We start from the raw sequence: 27,956 nt of genomic DNA, 5'->3' as shown, positions 1-27,956 counted from the left end.
ATAACTTATGATCACTTACTTATCCATTAAGAGATATTTCTAGTTTATTCATATTCTTGGGAAATCATCATCCATCGGAGGAGACAGATCAGAGCAGAGACTGTGTTTTGCATTTGGAATCGAGAACCCATTATCTATCTACCATGGCCTCCTCCTCCTGTCTACGCGTCTCTTCCTTCCTTGCTGGGGACAACAACTCAAGAAGCCTTCTCTCCTGCAACACCTTCAAAGCCCCCCATGCTGTTCACTACCCCTCTCCAGGTATGATCCATCGCTGAGTAGAGGTGTAATGTAGACAGAGACACCGTAGCTTTTTCTACTATGATCACTCTTGCAATTTGTCGGTTTCCCCCTCCTAACTGAAAGAAAAAACAGTCGGTTTCCCCCCTCCTAACTGAAAGAAAAAACACGATTCCAACTTTGTGCCTTTGCCATTGGTTAATCGCCGTGGTATGCTCATTTTAATCGTGCATTGTCGTGGTTAGAATTGCCATTGTTCACCATGAGCCGTTGCTTGGCTTTAATCTTCTACATTATATGAATGAATTTATCCTCACTTGTTAATCTTTGGTAATAGCACAGGCCTGGTTTGTGTCTTGTGACCAAAAAATACGATCGCAAGTAGTGCCTTTGCTACTGGTGAATAGCCATGGTATGCCCAATGGCATTGTGCATTTTCATTGTTAGAAACACCGTTGTTCACCATAAACTGTTGCTTGGCTTCGATCTTCTACATTATGCGAATGAAATTATCCTCACTTGTTAACCTTTGGTAATAGTACATATCTGGTTTGTATCTCGTGCTTGCACAATTTACTAGCTGACCTTGTGGAACGTAAGTGTTTATAACACACGACCTTCTGGTCTCTGCGGGACACCTTATCAACTGAGCAACATCCATCTGCTCTAGATCTCTGTCTCTCTTTCTCTCTCTCCATGTACACATGCGTGTAGAATATATATGAGGGTTTTTGTGGTTGTATTTTTGTCCTTCAACAACTTAAACAGTCCCAAGCATTGTTAGTCTTTGTAGCTAGGGTTTAATCCATATCTATCAATCCAATTGTAGCTATTCACAATACAATAGAGATTCCTCAATTAATTTTGTCTAACAAATTATTAAATTTCTCGCTTTTTCCCTCTTTCGTTTGCCCAAAACCTCCTCGGTTCCACTCCGGGTGCCTAAGCTCATAAATCTACTCAATATTTAGTGAAGTCAATGTGAATTGAGGCAGCAAGGAGAGCTGGATTATCAACTGGAGATTATGAGGATGATGGCAGTTGTTGAATAAATATTTCAAGACCTGGACAACATGATGACATGGGAAGGACAGTCAAACATTCAGCCAGGTGACTATTTTAACAGGAAGAACATCAAAATTTCCTAAAGGTCTACAACAAAGAGATGCAACAGAAAGGAGTCTAAGAAATAGGAAAAAAATCTCACTTTGATTGAATGAAGACTGAATTTGTAAAGCCAAATTGGTGAGCTATAACCCAAATTGCAGATTTCGAGTGACTGTATTTTTCCCATCTGATTCCACCCATTCAACGAAATGATGTAGATTCATCCTTGCCAGGTCGTGGAGGGAAAGCTTATTGAGCAGTGCTCAAAATTAGCTCAAGTGGGCAGATTTTAGCTCACTAATTCGACTTTGCAAATTTTCCTGTGCCACTTGTTTAAAGCAAGTAATTTTTCCTACCACTTTTTCCTTCATTTTCATGTTGTAGACTTTAGGAACTCGGAAATTTTCCGCACATCAAGTTGGCTGATTGTCCTTCTCATGCTGGCAATGTTGTCCTCCTCATGGAACATCCAGGAAAATTGATTAAGTGACCACCATTGTCCTTTGAATCTCTTGTTAATCCTCCATCTCACCTTGCCGCTCCAGTTCATGTCAAGCTGACCAAATATCTGTTGAGGATACTACCGGCTACAACCGGTTAACACAGGATGAGTATGATAATTAAACAAGAAATAAACTATTAGAACATAAATTGATTGGAGAATCGTCTTGCTTATTAACACCTTGATATCCCTTGATTACCATTGCTGATCCCTTTGCTTCAGCAACAGTTCCTTAATATTGCTGCAAAGTCCACAATGGAACTGGTCTGTCCAAGATTGGGCAGATTTTTGTATGTTGTTACATAACACCAAGGCAATGGGTATATATGGAATATACAATGATTAACCAAAAATCAGAGATGAAGGTCATTTGATCTCTTTTTTGAGGTATTGAGAATCAGGTCATAATTGGGATATGTGCAACACCTTCATGTTTAATGATAGGCATGGAGTTACGGCATATTTATGGAATTTGGAGTATTAATTTGGCAAATCTGATTATTGGAACAAGTGGAGATCCTCTTCTTGGTAGAGTGTTCTTCCTGGCTACTGGTTCTTCAACATGTCCCACTACAAGTATTGGCAACACTAAATTAGTCACAATAACATTGTAGTGTTTTTCATATGCAATTACTAAGATTGTGTGTGTTTGAGAGAGAGAAAGAGAGAGAGGGACTGAATCCTACTGTGTATAATGGATGTTCAGCTCGAGCTCAAACTTTCCTCGAGGGAGAAGAGATCTCTAAGATAACTAGGCAGGTTGGTTGTGGGCTTTGTGCTGCAGCTGCTGTGTTGAATATGTGGTCTGCAGTTCCCAGTTTGGCTGCATCTTCAGTGGTAGGCATAAGATGACCGGCACCACTAACACCTTTTAGATGAGGCTTGTATCATATTACCTGCACACTGTTGATATTATTATGCTGGATGCAGAAACTTCCACCTCTTTCGACAGATCCAAATCGATGTGAGAAGGCATTTGTGGGAAACACGATAGGTCAAGCAAATGGAGTAGCAGATACACTTCTTGACTTGCGTTTCTGTGATTATCAAAATGACAAAACAAATCTGAAGGGCAAGACATTGTCTGCAGCTCTGATGCCAGATGCAAAGTTTGATGGTGCAGATATGACAGAAGTCACGATGTCTAAAGCATATGCAGTAGGTGCAAGCTTTAAAGGTGAGTGCATAAGTGCTAGTTTATCATATTCATGATAGTAAATGTTGAAGTATTGGATGGGCACTGATGTATTTGCTACATATTAATTTCTCAAACCTCTTCTTTTGTAGGGACTAACTTTACCAATGCTGTTCTGGACCGGGTTGTATTTGATGGCGCTGACTTGCAGGGGGCTAATTTTAAGAATGCTATACTCTCGGGCTCCACTTTTGTTAATGCAAATTTAGCAGATATTAACTTTGAGGATGTTCTCATTGGTTATGTAGACCTGCAAAAGCTATGTAGAAACACAACCATTTCAGAAGATGCTAGACTTGATCTGGGCTGTAAGAGTTGAGAGGGGTATGAATCCAATTTCTTTTCCAGTGTGTACTTGTAATCTGTATTGTAAACAAACCAAAGAAACAGTGTTCATCTTCATCAATGTTTTTGCTAAAAGCATATTTTGCTACCATACGCTCCTACTGTATAGGCACAACCAAAAGCCATATATGTGTCACATGATTTTCCATACTCTTTTTGCAAAGGTGGGTGCAGTTCTTCCCAGTGGCATTGCATTCCAATGTATCTGAGGCACATCACCTCTTTATGTTGTAGCTTTTTCATTCCCTTGATATCAACTTTGTCTCTCACAAATAAATAAAGTTATTGTACCTGTTCTAAATCACTTCTTTCCATTCCTTTTGTTTATGGATTTCTCGCTTGATGTGGTGCCACGCTGTGACCACAAATTGGTCTCGAGATTAAGAACTTGAATGTTATGTCCCTAAGAAAACTTCGGATTATGTCAAAGATGTATGCTTGTTGTTCTCGTGAATGTGTTAATTTTTATTCTGAAAAAATATTGATAAATTTAATATTATGTGATACGTTGCATCTATGGAGATGATTAATTTTACTTAATATGGGAACGAGTGACTTGACATTGCTTTGTAGGTGAACTGGTTGACTTGAATAGAGATTTATTACTTGACAACCTATGAACCTAGGGCCAACACTCAAGAATTTTGCAACCTTTGAACTTAAATCAAAATCATGCAACCTTTGATGCAAATTGCTTGCTTGGACAAAGGTCAGGAATTTTGATTTAGGGAAGAACTTCCACTTGCTTGAGTCAACCTTATCTCAAAACTTTCGTTTGAGGACATGTTATAGAATCTAAAGGCATACATACCCCAATTTTCTTGAAGCGTTGTTTGAGCCATGAAATCTAACATGAACAAACACCATATGTGAATTCATATCTTGATAGGAATGTCAAACAAACATTGGACGCCCAAGGGAACTAAGAAGTTGAAACTCTCTAAGAACTAGTCATTAAACCTTTTTGGGAAACAAAACTTTGAGCTAGTTCATGCTAAAAGAGTTGGGGAAGAGGTGATTGAACCAAACCTCTTGCTTGAGAATCAAAAGGTACTCAACTGACGAAAATGAAATCCAAAAGGTCATCGAATGCAGTGTGCAATAATAGGGGCAAAATCACATGGACACACAATTATGAGATGGGTCACTAGAAGAATAATTGGAGTAATAAATCATATTATAGCATATAATAAATAATGCTTTCACAGCAAGGTGGGGAGAAGTCTTACATAAGTAAAATGAAGCACAACTCACATCTTGCTCAAGGACAAGATATGTGGCAAGTGGTGTGCAAGAAATTAAGAGCCAAAAATATTGAAAAAACTCATTTTTCTTACTTGCATAGAGAATGTAAGAACCAAAAGAATAATTTAAGATATGAAAAAGGTGGCCTAGTCACTCACCTAGAGTTCCTACTTGACCACAACACTTATACAAGAGTTCATCCCATGAAAAAATCCACCATAGAGCAAATCAAGATCCTCCCACAATGTAGGCATTCTTCCATGCATCATCTTCATGTGGTGATGTCCTCACCAAACTTTTGACCCCAAGCCACCATAAGTTTCCTCTTCATTTCTAAGGGCAACACTTTCTCACTTGCGTCTTTGCAAGTTGATGGGGACATCCTTGGACCCAATGGCATGGTTGTTGCCTTGGTAATTGACATAACTCATAGTAGGATTCCCTAAGTGTTTAACCTCCAATTGAAGTTTGTTGAGGCTCATCTCGGAGAGGAGCTAGAAAATGCCATTGGTCAATTGTAATTGCAAATCAATGCCTGTATTATGGTGTTTAACCCTCTTAGCAAAGCAATAGATGGAACCCATACCAAGTCACATCCTTAACTATGCATGTTTTCTCACTTGACTTGTCACAATAGTTGAGGAGATCCCAAAGAGGATGCTTCCCTTACATACAAACATGAATCTCCCCAAGGAGATGCCTCCCTCTTACAATATAAACCCCCCTCAATAGCCAAGGTAGATTCATGGTCATTGAGTAGAAGTATGGCAATAACCTAATCAAATATACAACAAGAGTAGCTTATTAGTTGGATTGAATAGCTAATAACAAGGTGCCCAAGGTTGATCATGAAAGGGGCATAATGAGATATTCGAGCAAAAATATTGTTCAACCGAAGCCAAAAGAAAAAACAAGAGTGTTGGAAGGAATCCATTTCGCAACACTAATGGCACGTGGGTTGAAGGCTGCAGCCATGGGGTTGACATGGCACTCGTGATCAAAATCGCTCATTAATTTTAGCATGACATCGTGCACACTGACAATTGGCTCTTAAATAACATTCACATTCACATTCGTGTTTTCTTCGGGCGAAAATGGGAAGGAGAAGATTGAACTAGAAGGGTTGTGGCCAGATCTGGAATTTGAGGAAATATGAGGGCTATTTTTCTGAAGGGGGCTGGCTATTATGCATACATAGATTTTTCTTCTTGCTGACATGGAACTCCGTGAGCCATGGAAACACCCTCAAGACCCCTTCACACACGCGCGCACGCATACACACACAACCCCTCCCGTCCCGTCATTTCCTTTGAGACCTCCGTAGCCCTAACCCTAACCCTAACCCTAACCCTAAACCAGAAGCCCAGTGCGTAACCCTATTAACCTAATCGTACTACCCTGATATCGTAATCCTCATTACCTAACATTCATGGATACATAGCTGCGCCATCGCCATGCTTCTCCACTCGCAGCAGCAGCAGCAGCAGCTTTTTCGTCACAGATTCGTGGCCGGACCTAGACATCTCTGTTCCAGCTCAAGCTTCAGACTCCGACAAGAAGCAATATCTGGCCTTTCTAAGGCGAGATTTCCTTCCATATCCAAATATGTCAGAGAGAACAGAAGTATAAGTGGATCAGACGGATCTGTCCTTACTAAGGTTTCTGCTCTACAGAGTTCTTTTGATCCCTTTCTGACCGAAGGTCCTTCCTGTGTATTCGTTGGGCCTGTTGAGACTGCAGATAAGGACAGATTAGAAGCCTTATATCAACAGGTATTTCTTCTCATTTGCTAGCTTTAGGAGATAATTTTGGTGTATAGAATTGCAGCCTTTAAACTTGTTACGCCTTCTTAGAGAATTGTGTGTCAAGGTCTTTTAATTTTGTTCATTTAAGAGAATTTGTGGGTTGAATACAGTCTTTAAACTTGGTTCATTTAACTCGATATTTCTAGTTGAAGATGCTAATAGAGGAATCTGCATCTAGTTTTATCCATCTCTGCACTACCCGTGATGCAGTAGTGTAGATGGTAATAATATTAATGCATCGTAAGGTGATCAATTATGAACAATAACTTTACACTGCATCTTTGTCTTTATTCCGAAGTATAAGAATTGATGGTACTTTTTGTCTACAGGCACGTGACTCTTACTATAATGGAAAACCATTAATTTTGGACGATATGTTTGATAAAGTCGAGGTATGAAAACAATGCTCCTGATCCAAAAATTGTGTTTGTCATGTATTTAAGTATCTTTTGTAACTAGAAGTCACCTTTTGGTAACTAGAAATTTCTTTTGGTTGGGAAAAATAAAGTTTTTCATAATAACTTTGGTAGCTGTGACATACTGATCATTGTGGATGATATTGGCATGACATTAGTACATAAGGCTATAACTAAGAGAAACAGCAGATGAATTTCATCATCTTGAAGAACCAGTCCATGAAAACCCTTCAATAGGTCTGCCTTGAAAAGTTGTTTACCAAAGGGTCTGTAGTAAGTTTATGTCTGATTGAAAAAAGAGCATCTATCCTCAGCTTTAATGAACTTCAAAAACATGTTTGGGATCCCAACCAGGTTAGGTTGAGGTGGTACGGATCAAAGCTTGTTTTAAAGTATCCTCGTTGCAGCCTCAAGCGGTTATCTGTCTATGCTGATGCTGAGGTAAGCCCATTGCTTTTTATGAATGCCATGTTTCATTCGTTTTTATGGCACATTGATCTCCAGGGAAAGACTCTGAAATGCCTATGGATCAACCACTGAAAGATAGAAAAAGGGGATGACGTGACCATATTATCATCCTTTCAGGAAATAACAAAATAAGGAGAAACTCAGGGTTATTTCAGAGTTTTTTCCTGTCTCCATTAATAGGCATACTGAGTCGATTGTCGGTATGGAGGGAGGATGAACAGGTCGATGATTCTCAGGTGATGGCATTAGCTAGTGTATGGACAATGTTTCTGGTGATTGGTCTTGTGGCTGCATTGGGTCCATCTGCATGTGCTTTCAGCAAGGTGTGTGAAGATGTGGTGTCTTCCTTTGTCTATCACCAGAGACCTCCAGCAACATCACATATTGGATTAGCATTGAATGCATCTATAACAGTTACCATTGGATTTGCCATCGGTGTACCTGTAGCAACAGCTGCGTGTAAGCTGCCAAAGTCGCATATGTTGATGTTGAAGCCTCTGAAATCAGATGTTTAGTTAACTAATAAGAAGCATCGATTGATTTTTTCAACAGTTCAATCTCTCAAGGGCCTTTGGAGGGGTGAACTTGTTGCGCTCAAAGGTTGTTGTCCTAGTTGTGGAGAAGAGGTATAGTTATAGAAGTAAGCTGTCATTGATTTTTTGGAAAATCTCTCCATGGTCTCAGTGATGTAAAGTTATCAGTTATTTTTGCTGATGGGTAAGATTTATTGTGTTTGTTTAGGCTTGTATTGACTGCTTTTGTTCTTGTATTTATGCGGGGTCGTGCTGTTAAACATCGAAGCATTAATGTTAACATCTTCACATAATCATGATGGATAGCATTGCAGTAGGACCAAAACTTGCAACATCTAAAATTGTTTTTCTGCACCATCTAGGATGGCATTCATGTTTTACTTACCAACTTAGCAAGTATACACATGCATGCTCATAACATTTCTATCACAACATAGCAAGTGCACATTTCTATTTGACATTTCACTTCGACCTTTTTGGGAATTGCATATAATATGTGGTCCATTATAAGAATGATAAAAAGCAGTGAAATCCCTTGAAACATTGTTTGTGCCTAGTCCTAGTCAAGATTATATGAAGCATCTGAGTCTCACACTGAAGCTCAATGCATGTCCGAAAGTGAAGATTGTTTGATACATCTGGTTAATGTGCAATGTAGGTTTACACTTTCATACGAACAGATAATTCTTTACATCCTCGACATAAGACTGAGTGTCACGTATGTGAGCAGCCACTCGTATTCCATGCCAAAGTTAAGGTATGTTACAATGTATTCCACGCCAGCTGTCATTGTATTTAAGACTTAATTTCTTCTTTTTCACTATTGTAGCCATCAAGTTCCCAACTGGGCAGGCCATGGGCATATGGTCGAATTTATTTGGTGAGACGGGCTAAAGATTTAGCTCCTCGAGAATGAAAACGAATGGTATTTCTCGGAGTAGCAAATATTGATTTGTGAGGATTAGTGGAATTTATATGAGGGGTTTTCTTCAAGATGGATCTCTCTCTCTCTCTCTCTCTCTCTCTCTCTCTCTCTCTCTCTCTCTATATATATATATATATATATATATATATATATATTATATTAAAAAGTCAGGGTTCGTTGTGAAGAGGTGCGCATTTTTAGGTGCCTCATCCATTCAATGACATTTTGCTAAAACTGTACAGTAGATGCATTTTGCTCAAATTTTGGCTTGTCCATCACGCACGCCTTTTTTCAGCCTTAGATGCTGTTTATTTTGCAATTGTGTATATCTGTAATATGTTTATCCAAGTGAATACAAATTGATGATGCTTTGCTTTAGTTCCTCAGTTACTTATGTACTATGCACAATGCACTGTCTTAAACATTTTAACTATCATCCCTGATCCCCAGTTATCTGTTTCATTTGAATGAATGGTTATCTAGTATATGCAAGATGTTTGTGCAAGTATATTCACATTTACTTGCAAAAGGCTCGTCATTTAAACCTGAGATCATCGCATAAAGATTTTTTCCATTGTTTTACATCTGAGCAAAGGCAAATTATTCCAATGGTTTTTTATATTTATCAGGAGCATCTCATTCTTACTACTAACAATGTTGTGTTCATGTTCTTAAACTGAACTAAAACTTAATCCTGTGTAACCATGCAAATTTATGGTGATTGATATAAATGCTCGGTGAGGGGTACGTGCAGGTAAAGAGGCTACACAAAAGCAACGCCTCCAAGAAGACTTCTAGAAGCTTTTAGTGTAGTTTCCAAAGAGGGTAGGAGATTTTATTTTATTCAACACCATAATCATCCTTGCCCTCGTGTATGGTGCAACCATATGGGCTACATGGTGCCCCACATACACAAATAGAGCACCTGCTACTCATAATGTTGTCACGGATGATATGTACCTAAACCTGCAGCCAACAAGATCTTAGAAGCTAAACTGGCCACAACTCTCCATAAATGAGAATATTACAAAAACCAAGGTACATGGATGATATATACTCGACCTAAGAGTGCCACAAAGCAGTAGACCAACTCCAGTAAAATACCAACAATTAGTGATCAAAGCAAGATGAGCAATTACATACATAGAGTTGAACATTCTGCAAATAATCCAAGCAAGGAACATTTTGTGCAAAAGCACCAAAGTTGCAAACACCATAGAGAAGTATTCCAACATCTATGTGGGCTTCACCACAACAAAATAAATCATGGAGAAGGGAAGCCTACAACACTATGGCAAATATTGTTCGATCTTGAGAAGCATGTGGAATTAACGCTTCTATTAGCACTCAGGATGCAACAAAAGAAGTAGGTGATATGCTTAGGGAAGTGTTGGTGTGAAAAAATTTCAACTTAAGTTACAGATTTAATGGAGTGGTTGACAGGTTAAACTTAAGTAAATGGCAGAGTCAACGCTCTAATGGTTAAATTGTTTTTTAGGAGCTTTGATATACAGCACGTTTATTCTACCCCAACAATTCCTGCCATAATGCAGAAATTTTCCATCCTTGAGAGTTTGAAAGCTCTCAACTTCTTGGCAATGTACCTGACAATAGCCAGCCACTAACTCATCCTATTCACATTTCAAGCAACACCATACAGTGTATTAGTCGAATCTTAGGGTTCTTATCACCATAGAGGTATCCAGCCCTGAAAATTTTGAAATTGTTAATTCCAAGCCATGGATCTGACTGTAGCTAATGCATGCTCATCCTCTTCAAGTTCCCGGATATTTTCAGGTTTTCATCACATAAATCACATTATCAAATTTGTATATTAATACAACTAAATTTTCAATAAAATTCATTGTAGCAAAACAGTTTGACACTATCATAAATCCAAACTAATATACATTCACCACTCTTATCTATCCTGACAACAATAAAAGATATTTTTGTATATCGAATATATTTCGTAAAGGTGAAGCATTAGACAAATAAAATTCATGGATTAGTAGTTGCTTTCTCCAAAATCTTATCAGCTTCTTCCAAAGACCGAACCAGATGACTGATCCGATACTGAAGCTTAGCATTCTCCATGGCAAGCCTTTCTTGTTCTTTCCTTGACTGTTTCCAATTCCGAAGAAAAAGTTACTTTATCATTTGAACCAGATTTATCTTGCATAATTCATTACAGTATGATACAAAGCATTACACTAAATAACCTGTTCTCTTTCAGCAGAAATTTCTGCCTTCGCTTTTTCCATCTTTTCACGCAGGTCTACCAGAGAGCTCAACAAATCACTGGTATCAGTTGATGCCTTTCCTGCACATCTCTAAATAATGAGTTAACAGAATGATAGATCACAATATAGTTACAACGTGCAAGTCCATTTATAACAGACCAGTTCTCAAGGCAGCTTCAAGCTTAGCTAGACGATCCTGGAAAGTATACACATAAGAAAATGAAAATCATGTAGAAATCAGAATGGAATGCAATATCAATTATTAAGCTACATTATAAAAGTGCGACACATAAATATAGAACTAGAATATTTACATACAAATCTACATTGCATGAGGTACGGATCTCAATTAGTACTATTTTGGCAATCACCTTACCACATCGGATGGACTCCATTAAAATTATTTCACTTACCCATCATCAGAGCCTATGTGTAAATGAAGGTTGATATATCCTAAATACATGAATTGCCACATTAAGCTTATATCACTTTTCCAAAGAGCGATCAACAGATTCAACCATGAAGAATAGAATCAAGTAAGACAGGAACTAGTATGATGTCTCAACAGCAATATATAACCAGCATGAGGAATGGATCTCGGATGGACTCCATTAAAATTACTTCACTTACTCATCATCAGCCTATGAGTAAATGAAGGTTGATATATCCTAAATACATGCTTATATCACTTTTCCAAAGAGCGATGAACAGACTCAACCATGAAGAATAGCATCAATTAAGACAGGACCTAGTATGATGTCTCAACAACGATATATAACCATCATCATTTGAAAAAAAGCTACATATCTCAAGAAAATTCAATCATATATCGTATGAGCTTTTTCTATATACTTATCTTGATTCTCAATGTACAAAATTCAATCATGATTATTTGAATGTACAATCAACATTATCTCATTTTTTCGAAGTTTCACCTTTGAAGAGGCCAATGGTTTGTTGAAGGCTGTGGCTAGCACAACTGAAGTAAAACAAAGTGCCCACTATAACTCTCTTCGGTCTCTATATAGATGAGGTACCACATTACATATAGACATTCAGCAGTTCGGGAGCATGCCTAGCAAGAATAGACATATACATTAATACACTTAGGAGGAACCCCAAATACATCCAAACGCCTGAAAAGTATTTTGTGCAGACAAAAGGTTTGTCAGTAAACATAGATAAAACTAAAGTGATGGTGTTTGACACCACTAAAGCATGGGTAGCAAGATCAGAACCAGAAATCTTCTCAGGAGAGGAAAAGGTGGCATACACAAACCTAGGAGTAACATTCAAAGGTCCTCGGTTCTCCTTATCGAAGTTTGCTTGTGCTGTACTTTCGCATGGATATGCGGCCCTTCATCGTCTTTAAGAGGCAATATGCACATTTGCAATTCCAAGAGCCACAATAAATTGTGGCTATTTAATACACTTCTCTATGGAGTACAAAACTGGGACGGAGTATTAAAAAGGCAAATAATTGGAAAAATTTAGAGAGACCCCTTTAGTCTCAAAGATTGCCTGCATGATAAGGAGCAAGCACCAGTGCCCATGAGATAATCCGGGTAGAGATGGGAGCAGCCCCAATAATCATCAAGATATTATTCCCATCAGTGACCAGTGTACAACGATTTTGGGAGCTCCCTATACAAAGGTACTTAAGGTTGCCACTTATGTCAAAAAAGAGCTTGCTGAACATGGAGATGCTGAACATATCCAATTTACCTCAAGCATTAACCTCAGTCAAATTTGGAATTGGAAAGTTGGCATTTCTTGCAACTGAGACCATATAGCATGGCAATTTCTAGGAATAGAAACCTTGTCCTAGCTGTCCAAAACTTGTAATTAATCTTTGGGTTCCAACATGGCATCTTGTACATTATCCAAAACCAAAGCGTGCCATTGGTTAAATTGGGTTCAATTGGAGTGATTACACTCCCATCCCAAAACACAAGAAGTTACCAATACCTCCAATTGCAAAGAATTTGTATTTTCCCTTTTGGGTGATGCATGACACTAAAAAAACTAACACACTCTACTAAGAGGCAAAGAAATGTTGAGTTATCAATTCCCACCACATTTAATTTGTCTATCACTATTAACACCTTGCCAACAAGAGGCTGCAATCTTTGTTTTTGCATTCCTAATATCTTCTTTCTCAATTAAGTAAACAACAATTTCCGCCCATGGTTGTCCCTCAAACATAGCCTTAAGAAAGAAGAGTCTTCAAGCTACCTATTCCATGTAGACCTACATTATGTATATTGATATGTGTACACATAAATCATCACATGAATCCATTTCCATATATCGCCTCTCAAGACTTCAACATCAAATTGTTCTCATGTTTGTAATTTGAGGGCATCCACTAAAGAGTGGGGCGATGTGACTTGGTCTGCCTCACAGCATACATTAAAATCTCCCATGAGGATCCCTGGTCGTCCATCCGAAGAACAAGGGGCGAAAATTTGCCATTATAACTTCAACGCATATATTCCAACCACGTGAACAAATGGAGGGCCTTATGCTCCACTTCACATAATACATCCCATTGATTTTGTTGCAAAGTAACTCATGCATCTTAAATTAGGAGAGCACACTCCCTATGTGTTTCATGTAGTTACCTTAACTCCTTACTATTTCCCTTTAAACTTATCATGTCTCTTCCATCACTACTAAAGTTTCTACCAAATTTGGAAAGCTCCCAACACGGCATAAGAATTAATTTGATTATGCAATTTTGTTGACGTGGATGGGGGGTTGTTAAAATAACTAGATGTCATATTCCATGAGTCAGTCTGTCGTACCATGAGCCATTCTGTTGTCTCATCATTTTCTTATCTTCACCCATTTTATTCATCCCCCCATGGCCATTGTGGACTGTAATAAAAACCACATGATCAAATGTCAACATTCAATCTCCACCCATAGTTAGCATGCATGTTCGAGAACTTCTTGTAATGTAACTAGTGGCCTCCATGGCAATATATGCACTACACACCTTAAATAAAATACTGACAATCTTGTATATATATTTTCTTGTTGCTCTTGAGAATTTAATAAACCTCAAAAGGCCACATGAACCAACATACACATATTTTACTCAATCTTTTAGTAAAAATGCACCAAACCATTGTTCGACCCAAGGTAAAGTTAGCATTTTTCTAGTAAAAAACAATGAGTGTTGTACCATAAAATATTGAGAATGATTGCAATAACTACTTGATCTCAGCTTTCTAAAATATCCTTTAATCCTTGGTCATCTTTAATACATTCAACAAACAATGTTAACATTATGTTTCATTATCTTCTAGTAACACATTTACAATACATTTTAAATACTTCCATTGAGTTAATATTTTATTTACTGAATCAATATACATGGTCTCCACATACATCAATGTTTGTGCTTCATTCACCTCATTATCATTATACGTACACTTTTTCCTTTTGCCATCACACACCCCACAACAATCAACTACTTGAATTTTTTACTCCCTCAAATCAAAATTTCTGCCCTTCCACCTACACCACCTTGCTCTTGTAGTGTCGTTAACATCCTTGTAACAGAAAACCCTTTCACAAACACAACTTCATTGCTTATACCAACTTTGCCTTGGGTCAAACAATGGTTACTTGCACTTACACGTAGACCGTTCTCGTGAATTAGCAGGTCAACGGTGAGAAAAAAGTTAGAAAAAGATGTTAGATGCTCATTTCACAAGGTCGTGTAAATATGAAAAGAAATAAAGAACAAATAAGTATTAATGGCCTAATAGTTAGGACCATAGATTGAACCATGCGTGATATGCGTGGTATTCGACATCCGCAATATTCGTAGTATTCGAGAATATAAAATTGCTCCAAGAATATTATAAAACCATTCGTTTATGGAAAATAAATTTACATAATAAAAATTATTCAATTCACTTAAAAAAAAAGGAAAAATCACCAATTAATAGAAAAATGGAAGGTCTTCAAAATCACACTAACATAAGAAAGAAAAGTTTTAATTAAAGCGATTATGAGCCCTTTTGATGCATCTGAATGGATGATTTTAGATGATTTTGTCTTTGACCTTTTCCTTACAGTTCCTGTATTTGAAAGTATATTAGAGGTATGATTTTTTCCTTCTCTTTGTCCTTTTCTTAACTGATGCTTTGAAATGATGGAAGCAATTACTTAAGCTTGAGATTGATCTGAAGATCTTCCTGAAGCCTTACCGTGTGAAAAGCTCAGTGTCGTTCTTGATTTCCTGCTTTTTTTCATCTCTTTTGACTCATCTGTCTTCTTATTCAAACAATAATTCTATCTGCAATCAATGATGAAGGATTCCTCAAGAAGTGGATTCATCATCGATCCATGAATGCAAGTATTCTTTTCAACAAGATTTCACATTTTATCAAATTATTACACCATAGGATTCTTCAAGGAGCTTCTTGAACAAGCTTTCACGGGTCTGTACACGTGAATCACTCTTCAAGAATCTTCATCACCAAACAATGGAAATGATCCACCAGATGCATCAACATAATGAATTCTGCATAACCTCTTCTCAGGGATCAAAGAAAGATCCAATCCATTATACATATGATTCTTCGACGAGATTTATCATTAAGCGATGGATTATTTCAGAATAAAATGAGACTCTGCATATAATGTATATAAACTCCTCTTTCACAGATCAAAGAGGAATTATAACTCTTAAAAATGTGAATGATTGCGAAGAGCTTCTTGATTGAGCCATGGAAGTGTAGAAGCTTCTTCATTTTCCATGGCTCAATGAAAATTTGTGATCCGAGGAGCCGATGTTTGATGTTGTTCTGTGTTGATTGTTGATTGCTATTCCCTGCAGAGCTCTTCTCTATTCGCTACTCGTCGAATGCATTTTTTCAAAAAAAAGAATAGGGAAAAAAAAGGGGGGAAAAAAAGTTAACGAATATTGGAAGAAATATTCTTATACGTATTCGTTGGTATTCGTGGGGGAGGCCCCACGAATGCGAATATCTCAATCTATGGTTAGGACCATTGAGTATGTACAGAGGGGTGCAGAGTTCGAGTCTCTGCCAGCGTGAATCAAGGGTGTTTTATTCTGCTTTATTTTGAAGAAAGGGAGGGAATAATTTTGAAAATTCAGAAAACAGGGTCCGCTTCATCTATAAAAAGGAGGGAGGGGTTTATTTTGGGTCTCATTTTGTAGCTTGTGGTGCACCATTAGGGTTTGGAAGTCGCCCATTTTGAGGTAGAGGGTGTACCTTTTAAGGTTTCTTTTCCTCCTCCTCCATCGTTTCTAGGGTTTCTTCTTAGTCTCTTCATATACTTCTTCTTCAGGTTTAGGGTTTCATGTTCCCGTATAAGAGGATTTACGAGTTCGGGCTTCTTTTTATGTGATCTCTTTGGTTCTTCTTCTTGTGGGTGTGAGTTTTGTGAGGGCTCTTTCTTGTGAGTGTTCGAGGTTTCTTCTCTCTTCATTACTCGAGAGGTTTTGTTTTGGTTTGGGTGTTTTCTACAACGGCGACCCTTTTCGGCATTCCGGTGGCGGTCTTCTCGGTGGTCCGGGCATCCTCTCCATGATGGAGAGTGCTTCGTGTGGCAGCGGTTTCGTCAAAGGCAAGCTAACACTGTGATGGATCATTGAAGGGAGAACGAAGTGACACGGGAACATTATACCATCTTCAGGGGTTGACCAACGGTGGTAGTCACGGTCTCAATGGCTCACTTGACTTGAACCAGTTTTTTTTTGTAGATTTTCTTGTAAAATCCACCAAAATCGTGGCATCAAGCCATTTTGTTGTAAACCTGTTTCGTAACACATATTGTGTACATTTTTGGCCGAAATTTTGTCTTAATCTCACGTAGTCCCTAAATCGAGTGTTAATCATCTCTTAAGTCACGTTAATCATGCCGAACCCTAACATCGTCGGCAAGTCGAAAACCAACGCAACCGAACCAAAACCGACGCGGCTGAATGCTGACGCGAGTCGGAGGTCAACGCGGCCGGAAGCCACCGAACCGAAAGCACCGTGGGCCGAAAGCCTACGGGCCGAACCTTGTAAAGTACAAGACTTTCGTCTTCTGACTCCCTAGTCTGTGACCCCCGTGGTCTCGCCCAAACTAACCCACATGCACAAAATATTCACGACATATTTGGTGAATATTTCGCACGTGCGGGTTGGTTTGGGCAGGACCACGGGGGTCACAGACTAGGGAGTCAGAAGACGAAAGTCTTGTACTTTACAAGGTTCGGCCCATTAGCTTTCGGCCGCATCAGCTCATGATTCGGTGGCTTTCGACCGCGGCGGCTTTAGACCCACTTTGTACATACTCAATGGTTCTAGCCACTAGGCATTAATACTTATTTGTTCTTTATTTCTTTTCATATTTACATGACCCTGTGAACTGAGCGTGCAACGTGTTTTTCTCACCGTTGACGTGCCACATCACGACATCATGTAAAGTACGTGTATGTTGGTCCTCGTGGTTTTTTCGAGGTTTATTAAATTCTCAAGAATATGACATTTCATGACAAAGGAACCACATAAGGAGAGAATTGTGGAGTCTCAAGAAATTGAAATAGCAATGCAAGTTTATCCTTGGAAAAATTTAGAGCAAACAGAGTCGGCGGCAGTGGGACCCTGACTTGCAAGTGAGACTTCCGTTCCAAGAGGTTTGGGGATAAGCTCTACCCAATCCAAATTTTTCCGATCAAATGGCCATGGTGGATTGAAGAATATAGGTAGAAAGGCCATAGAAGATTCAAACCTATCGAGCGTATATTCACAGAGAACCAAGAAAAACAACCAAGGTGGATGAATAAAATGGGTGAGGATAAGAAGCTGATGGAACAACATAGACAACTGACTGTTTTAATGAATCCCCAATGAGGTTAACAATTGACAAGGATATGGTCAATTGATGGGGCAACATAGTGGTTGATGGAACAACAAGACAACTAATTGTTTACAACTCCCCAAAGAGGTTAATAATTGACAAGGGTAGGGTCAATATGCCTTGGGAGAAACGTATGCAAATACAACAATCAAGTAGACAAGGAGTCACACTAATTCTTCTGCAATTTTGGGAGTGTCATTAATGCCCTTAAAACGGTGCCCTTGCACCACAAGCATGACTTCTTTCTTTTGTTCTTTTGCACCACAAACTTATAAAATGTCTAGCAAAGTAAAGCAGAAAAAGTCCTTAAACAAAGAAGTTGCCCTAGAAAGCTAGGTTGTGATCAACATAAAATAATATAGGGAATATGACAAGTAATGCAATTGAGGATACAATAAACAAAATAAACACATATCTTGGAGGGTCAAAATATGACTGGGTCAAAACATGAACATTCACACAAGATGACGCAATATGACATCAATGTCATATGAAATGAGCCTCTTAGGGAATGGGGGAGCCCCTTCTTAATTTCTGAGATCAAGAGGAAGTAGCATGCTTGAGGTTGTTCTATTGATAGTGTCATCACACGATAACAAGTGCCATACTCTTGACTGTGGATTGGGATGCTAGGTTCATGTGTGATAGGTTAGAAAGATGTGGAGGCTCATGTTTCACACATTATATCACATATATTGCACCAAATCACAAAACAATCTTCTTCTTCAAATAGACTTCACAATCACACACACATCCTTGAGCCAGCTCCCTTATTTGCAATCTTCACCATCACTCCAATATGATATAACACACAATTTATTTGATGTGGGATGAGGCATTGGGGCACCAACAAAGAGACTCATAAACTGTGCTTGTGCCCCATTCAAGTTCAAGAGTATAAGTATCACAATATTACAAAATGCTCCACCTTTATCACATTCAAGCTTGCATTTCCCACATTTTCAACCCTTACGTATCCCTAAAAAACATTCCTTTCTTAAGAGCTCTATGCGCTCTCAATTGCACACTTATTAGTAACATTATAGAACATCAAGAATCACTTATCAATTCCACACGCACTATGTGAAAATGTTTCAATTTGGCCCCGTAGGTCATTATTGATCTCCAACAGCAATAATAAAAGCTAGTTATCGATCAATGTTTAGATTAAAAATTCCTATTATAATATAGAGTTGTTTCTTTTATTTTGTATGACTACAAGGTACGATGTTTCATACATGGTATAGGCATATCCTAAAGAACCAATGTTAAAGGCTATTTTTAATGGATTTAAGGGTAAGATAAGAGGGAAACTGGATATCCTAGGGCTTGGAACAACCCATAAGGTTTGGGAGCATGTGGAAACTTGTGGCAATCTAGGAACCTCAGGAGTCAAGCTATATAATGCATACTAGAGATCCCCTCTACACAACATCTTTGGGATGCTGTTGAGACTTTCTGGTGATGCAAAACTTTTGGGAATTGTCTAACATCTAAGGTATAACACAAGGCCATATTCAGTGGGGTTATGTATTGATCTCCTGTCCCTTTTTCAGGAGTAGTTGGTGTGATTAACAACCCTTAATCTATTCTTTTCTTTAATCTTTGAATTAATTGTTTATAATTAATATTTATCATAATAATACGATCATATTCTGCATAGATACAATTCTAAGTATCCATGCTCCATTTCTCATGAATTCAAAAGTGACCGCATAAGTTTAAATAATTGTATGCTTCACCTTCTAACCATCTAATGTGAAACAAAAGTAATGTAACCCTAGCTTTCCCCAAAATCGACTTTTTTCTTGAATCTTCTCTTTTTACCTGCAGCTCTTTTTTATTCTTCTTCCTCAGTTGACCTTCAAAGTTCACAACTCTCCTCCACATTTTCTCCGTGCTAAATCAATCATCGTGGTAAATGAGAGAGGTTCGATGTGGAGATTGATTGAATTATATCTCTCACAAAAAGTAGCCAGATTCGTATCTACATCAAAGTCTTAAAAGAGATGGACAATGAGATATTCGGGAGCTAGAATATGATAGCGAGTACTTACTAATTACTGCTCTCTCTGTCTCTCTCTCAACCTCGCTCCCTACCCATAGTTACCACGTGTGTTTCTTGCAGACCTTCTCTCTCTCAGTTTTCAAGTTTCGGTCATGATTATCCTCTCTCTCTTTCTCTCTCTCACCTCAGCAAGTGATGCTCTGTCGTGGAAGGGCTTGAGGAAGTCAGGCAACGTGGAAGCGGGGCCGTCACCTGCTGCTGCTGCTGCCGCCGAGGCCGCCATGGAGACTGCTGTGTAGCGATATATGCTATTCAAAAATCTTCTTCCCTTGAAGTTGAGAACGAACACAATGACAATACCCTTATGTGTATCATGTATGTATATATGTACATCATTTGTATGTATGTATGTATGTATGTATGTATGTATGTATGTATAAATTATATGGTGGTACTGGAAGACTTATGAAAGAAATAGTGAATAAAAAGCTACTTATATTTGTCTCTCGCCCCCCCTTCCCTTGCCATGTGCCTTGTTTTAGACAATACACAATGTACATTAGGGTAGGGTTTAGACAGCCTTGTTTTAGATTAGAAGAAGCCCACACTATAGACATATGTATATATGTCCAAATAGATTTTCATGCCCAATATGTAAGTAATAAAGTGATGCTTACTATGTCCTAGCCACATTGTGTAAAAGAAACATATTCACTATCAATATTCTGCTTTTCTTAAGACGTCTCCTAAGGGGTAAACCCCTCCTATCATTAACCCTTTATATAATAAAAACTTTGTACCTCTAAATGCAAGAAACGGTGCCAACTAAACCCTCTCTACCACTATCTGACTATGGGGTTTTATAATTCTCCATTCTTTTCATAACCCTCTATGCCATCCACTTGTACATGCAAAGTCAGGTTGTGATAATGTTTGCTTTGGTGAGATAACTTTATCCTACAAATGTCTAATCACATGAAGTGAAGACTTCGTGAAATCTAAATTTGGGCATTCCAATGTTTGCCAACCCTTCATCTTAAAACAAATGAGTCTATAATTTTTAGGAATGCCAACTTTTGTCCTCATTTAGAATGCCATATATTCTCCTTTGGATAGCCAACATTGCATCCTATTATCATAACCAACTTAAGTCTTGCCATCAAATGAAATTGATTTCAGAATTGATTATTACCCTCACATTGCAACGTTCTCAAAATCCAAAGTATGAGAACATTTCATTTGTCTATTACTATTCATTACATCCCATTTGTGGAGGTTGTTATCCTTGTTCTTTTACCATAAATCCTCATGGATCATTGTCCTTTTAAAAAATAACCCCTCCTTTCTATGGAAAAAAGGACACGCCTATATCCACAATTGTTTACCTTCAAATATTGCTCTAAAAAAGGAAATCTTAGACCCACCATATATTTATGTAATTTTAACATTGTCACCTTCGAGCCTTTATGGAGTACAAACATGATTCCATTCACCCAATATAAACCCATTTTGTCCCTATTCTCAATTACATAAATCACATTAACAACCCTTATCAAACACACACCGGTCAAAGGCTCCTATTTAATACCCTCCAAACCAATTGGACAATTGAAGCACCCACAAACCATACCTTGATGAACAACAACTCCTACCAACCAATATCATACAATTTCCTCTTTGTACATGAAATGAATTATGATTTAAGCATGATAATCTTCAAAGTCTAGGCTATTGCAAATAGAGAGCCTACAATTCCATAGCTTTGACAATGTCAATAACGACATACCAAAACATGACGTGATAATTTGTTAATACTTGTACAACGTAGGGATTCCCTACTTAGAGTATATTAGTGTTATTGCAGTTGAATATAACAAACATATAGTTGTATTTTAACATTGGCCCACATTCATTTATTTAACAATCTATTTATTATTATAGTATATTTATGTATATTGTCAATGGAAACACATCAGACTTTACCAATATTTATTCTATGACGTACATGAAAGTGACCATTCTAGAGTTCTCATATTCTTTAACCCAATTATAGGATGGACTCAATAATTCAAGCTTGGCAAGTGAAATGTAACATGTGATGGATTTTGCAATTCAATGCAACAAAGTGGCCTTCTATCACAACCTCAAACAAGACGGGTGCTCAAGTGCCTCGATGATGTCTTGTGCATTGATCTCAAATAACACGTTACTTGGAATATTGTGATGGCGCCAACAATTCGAAGCCTGCGCGAAGGGAGGTTTCACATTTATTTGAGTTCAATGGACAAGGTATTTCTCGAGAAGCGATAGCATCAGCAACAACTTAGAACAAGTGTCAAACAATACAATACAATACATACATACATACATACATACATACATACATACATACATACATACATACATACACACATTATATACATACATACAAAACACACATACAAATATGTACATGCATGCATGTAAGGGAGAGAGGTGATGGCATGGGCCATGAGCGGTCCCATCATGGAGGTGTGTGTATGTGTTTTTGTGGTCGCATGCGCTATCGTTCCGCGTGGACATGGAAACAAAGGCGACGCGACACAAAGAGAGAGAGAGAGAGAGAGAGAGAGAGAGAGAGAGAGAGAGAGAAAGACACAGACACAGACACAGACAGAGGCCGTATTTAGCAGTACATGGAGATTAGGGGTCGAGCCTAATTAATTGACAGACGAGCTGCAGAGTAGGGCAGATCAGACCAGATCAGAGCAGAGCAGATCAGAGCATAGGACTCGCTAGTTGCTGTGTCTCATCATCATCATCATCTTCTTCTTCTTCTTCTTCTTCTTCTTCATCGCAAAGGAATGCAGACGGCTACTGCTAATCCATCCCCCCTTGGCCCTTCCTCTTCTGTACGCAGTAGCAACAGTAGTTCCCCAAATCCTCCAGATGTAGCTGTTAATCCCACCTCCCCTCCCCCTGCTCCTGATCCTCCCCAATCGCGGCCCCTGCCACGGCCACGACCCCCCTCTCGTTCATCGTCCACCCCATCCTTCTCTTCTTCCCACTCTGCTGATTTTGATGCTCATGTCCGAACACGGGTGGGCATATATGAGCTTAGCCGTACCCTGGGTGAGGGAAATTTCGCCAAAGTTAAACTTGCCAGGCATGTTACGACTGGTGATACTTACGCCATCAAAATTTTTGACAAGGAGAAAATTCTGAAGCACAAGTTATCCGAACAGGTGTGTGATCTCTTTGATGTGTGTATGTGTGTATGATAGAGCTCTGCACTGCACCGAGTTTTCTTGTGGTCTCTGCAATCTGCAATAAACATATTCACTCTGTTTCCACCTCCACAATTATCTCAGATCAAACGTGAGATCTCCACTATGAAGCTGGTAAAGCATCCGAACATAGTGCAACTTTTCGAAGTAAGTCACCTGCCAATCGTATTTCATCATTACTGATTTGGATCCACTCTCTGATCTTTGTATTGATATCAGATCTAAAATGCCTTGATGTGTGTGTTAGTTTTATATATTAGTACTCTTTTCTGATTTGAAGGTCATGGCCAGCAAGACCAAGGTTTACTTTGTTCTCGAGTTTGCTGCTGGAGGAGAATTGCTGAAAAAAATTGTAAGTAGTTGAGCTAGGTCTAGATTGTGGATTATTGTACCTAGTTAGTTTTCTTATGAATCAATTTGGGATGTTCTCCTTATGAGCTGATATGGAATGTTCTCAGAGATACCAGCGGAGACTGTCTGAGAGAGAAGCCAGGAAATATTTCCAGCAACTAATTAACGCAGTAAACTACTGCCACAGCAAGGGTGTATATCACAGGGACTTGAAGGTTATTGATTAGATCACCGGTCATCTGAATCTGTGCATGCCGTGTAATAGGTCTTCTTGTTAGGTTAACCTTCAGCACACAATCCTGTTTTGTCTTTGCAGCCTGAAAATTTGCTCCTAGATGAGGATGGCAATCTGAAGATATCTGATTTTGGATTGAGTGCATTGAAAGAACAATGTTTGGTAAGTCAAATATAACATTCACAATTGCCATTTGCCACTCTGCAATGAAGGAATATCGTGTGTGTTATTATTGATAATCATTAAGTCTTCTCCTTCAGACAGATGGACTTCTACATACTGCATGTGGAACGCCAAATTATGTTGCTCCAGAGGTATTTGCATTCCTCACACATACACATGTTAATATTTGTTTGTTATTGATCATGTTGATTTGTTTTGTGGTGTGTTAGATCATCTGTAGCAAAGGCTACGATGGAGCAAAAGCAGACCTATGGTCATGTGGTGTAATCTTGTTCGTCTTAATGACGGGATCGCTACCTTTTGAAGATGGAAATCTGATGCAGCTTTATAAGAAGGTGTCATCTCTTAAGAATCATATGTGTTCCACCACCACATGTCTACTACATATGGATGGTGTATAGTATATACCTGTTTGGCTTTGCCTAAACTCGAATTCCTGTTTTTGATGCTCCCAGATTATTAAGAGTGAGTACAGAACTCCACGGGGCTTCCCAGAAGGAGCTCAGAAGTTGATCAGAAGGATATTGACACCAAATCCAAAGCACGTAAGACCTACATAACATAATTGTGAATAAAAAATGGGTACATGCTGCATGTCCATATAGAATGGGCAACTCAATCTTACAAGATTTATATATTGTGCAGCGGATCACTATGGCGCAAGTTCTTGAGGATCCCTGGTTTAAGGAGGGGTACAAGCCAGAGAACAATAAGGTTGAGGAAGAGATCAACGTTGATGATGTCCATATGGTCTTCAATGACTCCAAAGTATGGGAAACCCAAATGGGTAGTTTAATTCTTTATCAGCATCTCCTGGATGTAGCTTTTACTGAGAATGCTGAAAACTTCCTGTATTAGGAGCATTTTGTGACTGAAAAGAAGGAACCCAAAGTATCCAAGCCTCCTTTCCTTAATGCATTCGAGCTCATATCTTTCTCTAGTGGTCTGAATCTCTCCGGGTTGTTTGAAACAACAGAGGTCTGTTGCATATTGTGCTGAGTAGTTTTTTTAACCCTGGAAAAAACCAAAAAAAAAAGAATTTTGATCCAGTTTCTCTCATTTAAAAACTCAGACAATGAAAAAAAGTTCAAGTTTCACATCTATGCATCCTGCATCGGAGATCATTTCAAAGATGGAGGAGACTGCCAAACCCCTTGGTTTCAATGTTGAGAAACATGATTTCAAAGTAAGCTTTTACATTCTATTTCTACTAAAATTTCACTCAATTTCTACTTGTTACTTATTCACAACTTCTGCCCTTTTTTCTGTTCTATTTCTACTCAACTTCTATGCACATACATACTCACACTCGTCATTTTACTCCCAGCAATGTGTGGAGGCTGTTTTATGTTGAATAATATTGAGGTTTGCTCATGCAGTTGAAGCTCCAAGGAGCTACAGCAGGTAGGGAAGGACAGTTATCTGTAGCGACAGAGGTCAGTTCTATGAGGATTTTTTTGTTGGAAATATTGTTTAGTATGGGAATTATTAATATTGATGTTTGCTGTGATATTGGTGGTTCAGGTTTTTGAGCTCGGCCCCTCTCTATTTATGGTGGAGGTTCAGAAAGCAGAAGGCAATACCCAGGAGTACGATACGGTAACAACAGTTACACAGTTATTTTCTTCCATGCATGGGCAGGCTTGTTGAGGTTCAGGGGGAAACCCTTTTTATTTCATTATGAAACCTAACTCAGGGATTTTTTACGGTAACAACAGTTACAGTTCTTTTCTTCCATGCATGGGCAGGCTTGTTGAGGTTCAGGGAGAAATCCTTTTTATTTCATTATGAAATTTAACTCAGGGATTTTTCCTTCTTTGCAGTTCTGTCAGAATTTTTCAACTGGATTGAAGGACATAGTATATAAGAAGAACGATGATAACACGGTAAGTATATAAGAAGGAAGTATATAAGAAGAATGATGATAACACGGTAAGTATATAAGAAGGAAGATGAGAACACGTGTTGATACATAAAGTAGCCTACCGTGTGAAAATCATAATGAAGAGTAAGATTGTTGGAGAAGAAGATTGCAATCTTACTGCTATATTGCCTTGCCATTATACAGACAGGACCTTTAAAACTGTGATGGTTGGTAATGTAGTCCTGGTGTGAAGCATATAGTTCCCGGTGTACTTAATAGTGAGCGGTTCCTTAATTTTCAAGGTACCTGGTGGTGCAAAATTAGAAAAGTGGGTTTGAGGGAGCTTGTGTTATAACTGCCAGCTCGAGCCATAATACATGTATGAAACACTGCTGGGCCACTCCGTCAGAAGGATTGCAAATTAGAGTTTCTCAAATAGGAGTTTTTAACGGTGGTGTTGGTTGGTAATCTTTTCATTTGATGTGGCGCAAAAAGGAAAGTTAACAATATTGTGAAATGGAGGTTGCAGCAAAGCTTACATGCACTTACCATACATTTACACTGGTGGACATTGGCTTTCATAATGTAATGTGAACAACTTTGGGGATGTATACTGGTGAACATGGTTTTTGTAATCTATAATATGAATAACGTTGGAACATATACTAGTGTACATGTCTTTTGTAATGGTGTAATATGAAAACCCTTCAGGGACATACAAGTTGACTGTAGTATTTGGATGATTGTCACCCTTGCTCTTATGAGCATTTGGTAATGGTGTAATATGAAAACCCGTCAGGGCCATACAAGTTGACTGTTGTATTTGGATGATTGTCACCCTTGCTCTTATGAGCATTTGGTAACGGTGACTATGTGTTGTACCATATAAAACTTCCCGCACTGACAACTGTTCTTTGCCAAATATATGTAAATTTGAACTGCTATGCTGCAGAAGATCAATAAGAATGTTTATTGCTTTGATGAACATTTTGGTAATGGAGACTAATTGTATAAAAACTTTTGGCACATATTTGATTTAGATTGCGGAGGGATAATGCTGCACAAGATCATTAAGAATGTGTAATAAGTGTGCTATGGGAAAATGTGTAAGGTAATTTTAAGAATCAACAAGAATAATAGGGCCTTCTGACGTATGCGTAAATGTGAATTTTGTAGCATGGCTTTATTGCAATGTTAATGTGCCTTAAATGATGAGATAATTGTAATTTGTGATCCATGGCTGAAAATGAAGCAGAAAACCAAAATATGATGTATATTAGCAGTTTTTTTTTCTTTAAGATAACTCAGCCGAAAGTACCTGTTGCATATGTTAGTGAATGAACTGAACATATGAGCAACGAAATTAATAAGGTGAGGTTTTAGGTGAGGTTTCTCTAGACATGGTGCTTGCAGTTATGGATTGTCATAAAAATTTTAGCCAATAGCAAGCGTTTGTTCTCTTTACCAATAATTTTCATTTTGAAGTTTTATTGTATTTCTAATTCACCAAACATGTGTTTGTCCATGTCAACCTCCCAACATGTGAAAAATCCTAAAACAGTTGCGAAGTAAAAGTAATATTTGATTGAGATAGGAGTTCACACTAAATGTTACTGGTTCAATGTGACACATTTGCAAGGCATTATATGATAGTAGACAATTGCTCATCCTCACGAAGTCCAAACATCAAATTTTGTGATCCATGCTCTATTGTGAATTGTGGATCATTACACTACTAATTGAATACAAGTTTGGAAGTTGGCAGAATGTTTTAACATGATACAAAGCTACATGGTATATTTTTGTAACCAGAGAAACCATACGTAAGGTGTCTTATAAGTTATATTTATATGGTATATTTCTGTTCACAAACATTAAAGATCAGGATAAATAAAAAAACATATTGAGAATATTCTCACATTTCATAGTTGCAAAATTTCAAAAGCTGTTGAGTGCTCGTGAAATATAATATAAAGAAATAAAAAATGGGTGTTAGAATTTTAATCTTCCACATATCCATCAGGATTAGCTTTCTCAAACAGAATTGGCCAAAATGGCAAACAAACTTGAGGTGTACTTAAATTCCACCTCTATGGTTCAGATAGATTCTGATAAAAAGGACACCTAATTGACG

General features: G+C 38.2%; 4 protein-coding genes across 4 annotated transcripts; 3 read left to right on the top strand and 1 right to left on the bottom strand.

Moving 5' to 3' along the window:
• Positions 1–39: 39 nt before the first annotated feature.
• On the top strand, positions 40–3,446 carry LOC147858056 (Tetratricopeptide repeat (TPR)-like superfamily protein). Its single transcript, XM_087327802.1, has 4 exons — positions 40–261; positions 2,556–2,686; positions 2,780–3,026; positions 3,137–3,446. Exons 1-4 carry the CDS (start codon positions 144–146, stop codon positions 3,361–3,363), a joined length of 723 nt encoding a protein of 240 aa, XP_087183928.1. The 5' UTR covers positions 40–143; the 3' UTR covers positions 3,364–3,446.
• A 2,427-nt stretch (positions 3,447–5,873) lies between these two features.
• On the top strand, positions 5,874–8,856 carry LOC147858055 (PGR5-like A protein). The gene is made up of 7 exons (XM_087327630.1): positions 5,874–6,406; positions 6,769–6,831; positions 7,210–7,296; positions 7,545–7,782; positions 7,876–7,949; positions 8,515–8,613; positions 8,686–8,856. The coding sequence occupies exons 1-7, from the start codon at positions 6,089–6,091 to the stop codon at positions 8,770–8,772; spliced, it is 966 nt and encodes a 321-aa protein (XP_087183756.1). The 5' UTR covers positions 5,874–6,088; the 3' UTR covers positions 8,773–8,856.
• A 1,723-nt stretch (positions 8,857–10,579) lies between these two features.
• Positions 10,580–20,268, bottom strand: LOC147858054 (threonine-tRNA ligase 2). The gene is made up of 4 exons (XM_087326905.1): positions 20,108–20,268; positions 11,184–11,220; positions 11,004–11,104; positions 10,580–10,905 (listed from the first exon to the last, which is right to left on the bottom strand). The coding sequence occupies exons 1-4, from the start codon at positions 20,204–20,206 to the stop codon at positions 10,783–10,785; spliced, it is 360 nt and encodes a 119-aa protein (XP_087183031.1). The 5' UTR covers positions 20,207–20,268; the 3' UTR covers positions 10,580–10,782.
• A 2,253-nt stretch (positions 20,269–22,521) lies between these two features.
• LOC147858053 (CBL-interacting serine/threonine-protein kinase 9-like) lies at positions 22,522–25,859 on the top strand. The gene is made up of 14 exons (XM_087326904.1): positions 22,522–23,147; positions 23,274–23,336; positions 23,470–23,541; positions 23,648–23,755; positions 23,857–23,937; positions 24,036–24,089; positions 24,168–24,293; positions 24,414–24,503; positions 24,604–24,726; positions 24,817–24,936; positions 25,031–25,144; positions 25,338–25,394; positions 25,483–25,557; positions 25,782–25,859. Exons 1-14 carry the CDS (start codon positions 22,767–22,769, stop codon positions 25,854–25,856), a joined length of 1,539 nt encoding a protein of 512 aa, XP_087183030.1. The 5' UTR covers positions 22,522–22,766; the 3' UTR covers positions 25,857–25,859.
• Positions 25,860–27,956: the final 2,097 nt, after the last annotated feature.

Source organism: Azolla caroliniana, unplaced genomic scaffold, assembly GCF_043228905.1.
Source record: "Azolla caroliniana isolate FFs.n. ecotype wild unplaced genomic scaffold, voAzoCaro1.0.p SCAF_11, whole genome shotgun sequence".
NCBI lineage: Eukaryota > Viridiplantae > Streptophyta > Polypodiopsida > Salviniales > Salviniaceae > Azolla > Azolla caroliniana.
This window is presented reverse-complemented; position numbering and strand designations above follow the sequence as displayed.

Bases quoted from the DNA above. Each gene is read 5' to 3' on its own strand.
- LOC147858054 (XM_087326905.1), bottom strand. From the start codon at position 20,206: ATGGCGGCCTCGGCGGCAGCAGCAGCAGCAGGTGACGGCCCCGCTTCC. The intron at 11,221-20,107 runs GTGAGAGAGAGA...TATACTTTCCAG, and splicing joins ACAGAGCATCACTTGCTGAG to GATCGTCTAGCTAAGCTTGA. The intron at 10,906-11,003 runs GTTATTTAGTGT...AATTGGAAACAG, and splicing joins TTTCTGCTGAAAGAGAACAG to TCAAGGAAAGAACAAGAAAG.
- LOC147858053 (XM_087326904.1), top strand. From the start codon at position 22,767: ATGCAGACGGCTACTGCTAATCCATCCCCCCTTGGCCCTTCCTCTTCT. The intron at 23,148-23,273 runs GTGTGTGATCTC...CAATTATCTCAG, and splicing joins AGCACAAGTTATCCGAACAG to ATCAAACGTGAGATCTCCAC. The intron at 25,558-25,781 runs GTAACAACAGTT...CCTTCTTTGCAG, and splicing joins ATACCCAGGAGTACGATACG to TTCTGTCAGAATTTTTCAAC.
- LOC147858055 (XM_087327630.1), top strand. From the start codon at position 6,089: ATGCTTCTCCACTCGCAGCAGCAGCAGCAGCAGCTTTTTCGTCACAGA. The intron at 7,783-7,875 runs GTAAGCTGCCAA...TTTTTTCAACAG, and splicing joins ACCTGTAGCAACAGCTGCGT to TTCAATCTCTCAAGGGCCTT. The intron at 7,950-8,514 runs GTATAGTTATAG...TGTGCAATGTAG, and splicing joins GTCCTAGTTGTGGAGAAGAG to GTTTACACTTTCATACGAAC.
- LOC147858056 (XM_087327802.1), top strand. From the start codon at position 144: ATGGCCTCCTCCTCCTGTCTACGCGTCTCTTCCTTCCTTGCTGGGGAC. The intron at 2,687-2,779 runs GTAGGCATAAGA...TGCTGGATGCAG, and splicing joins GTTTGGCTGCATCTTCAGTG to AAACTTCCACCTCTTTCGAC. The intron at 3,027-3,136 runs GTGAGTGCATAA...CTTCTTTTGTAG, and splicing joins AGTAGGTGCAAGCTTTAAAG to GGACTAACTTTACCAATGCT.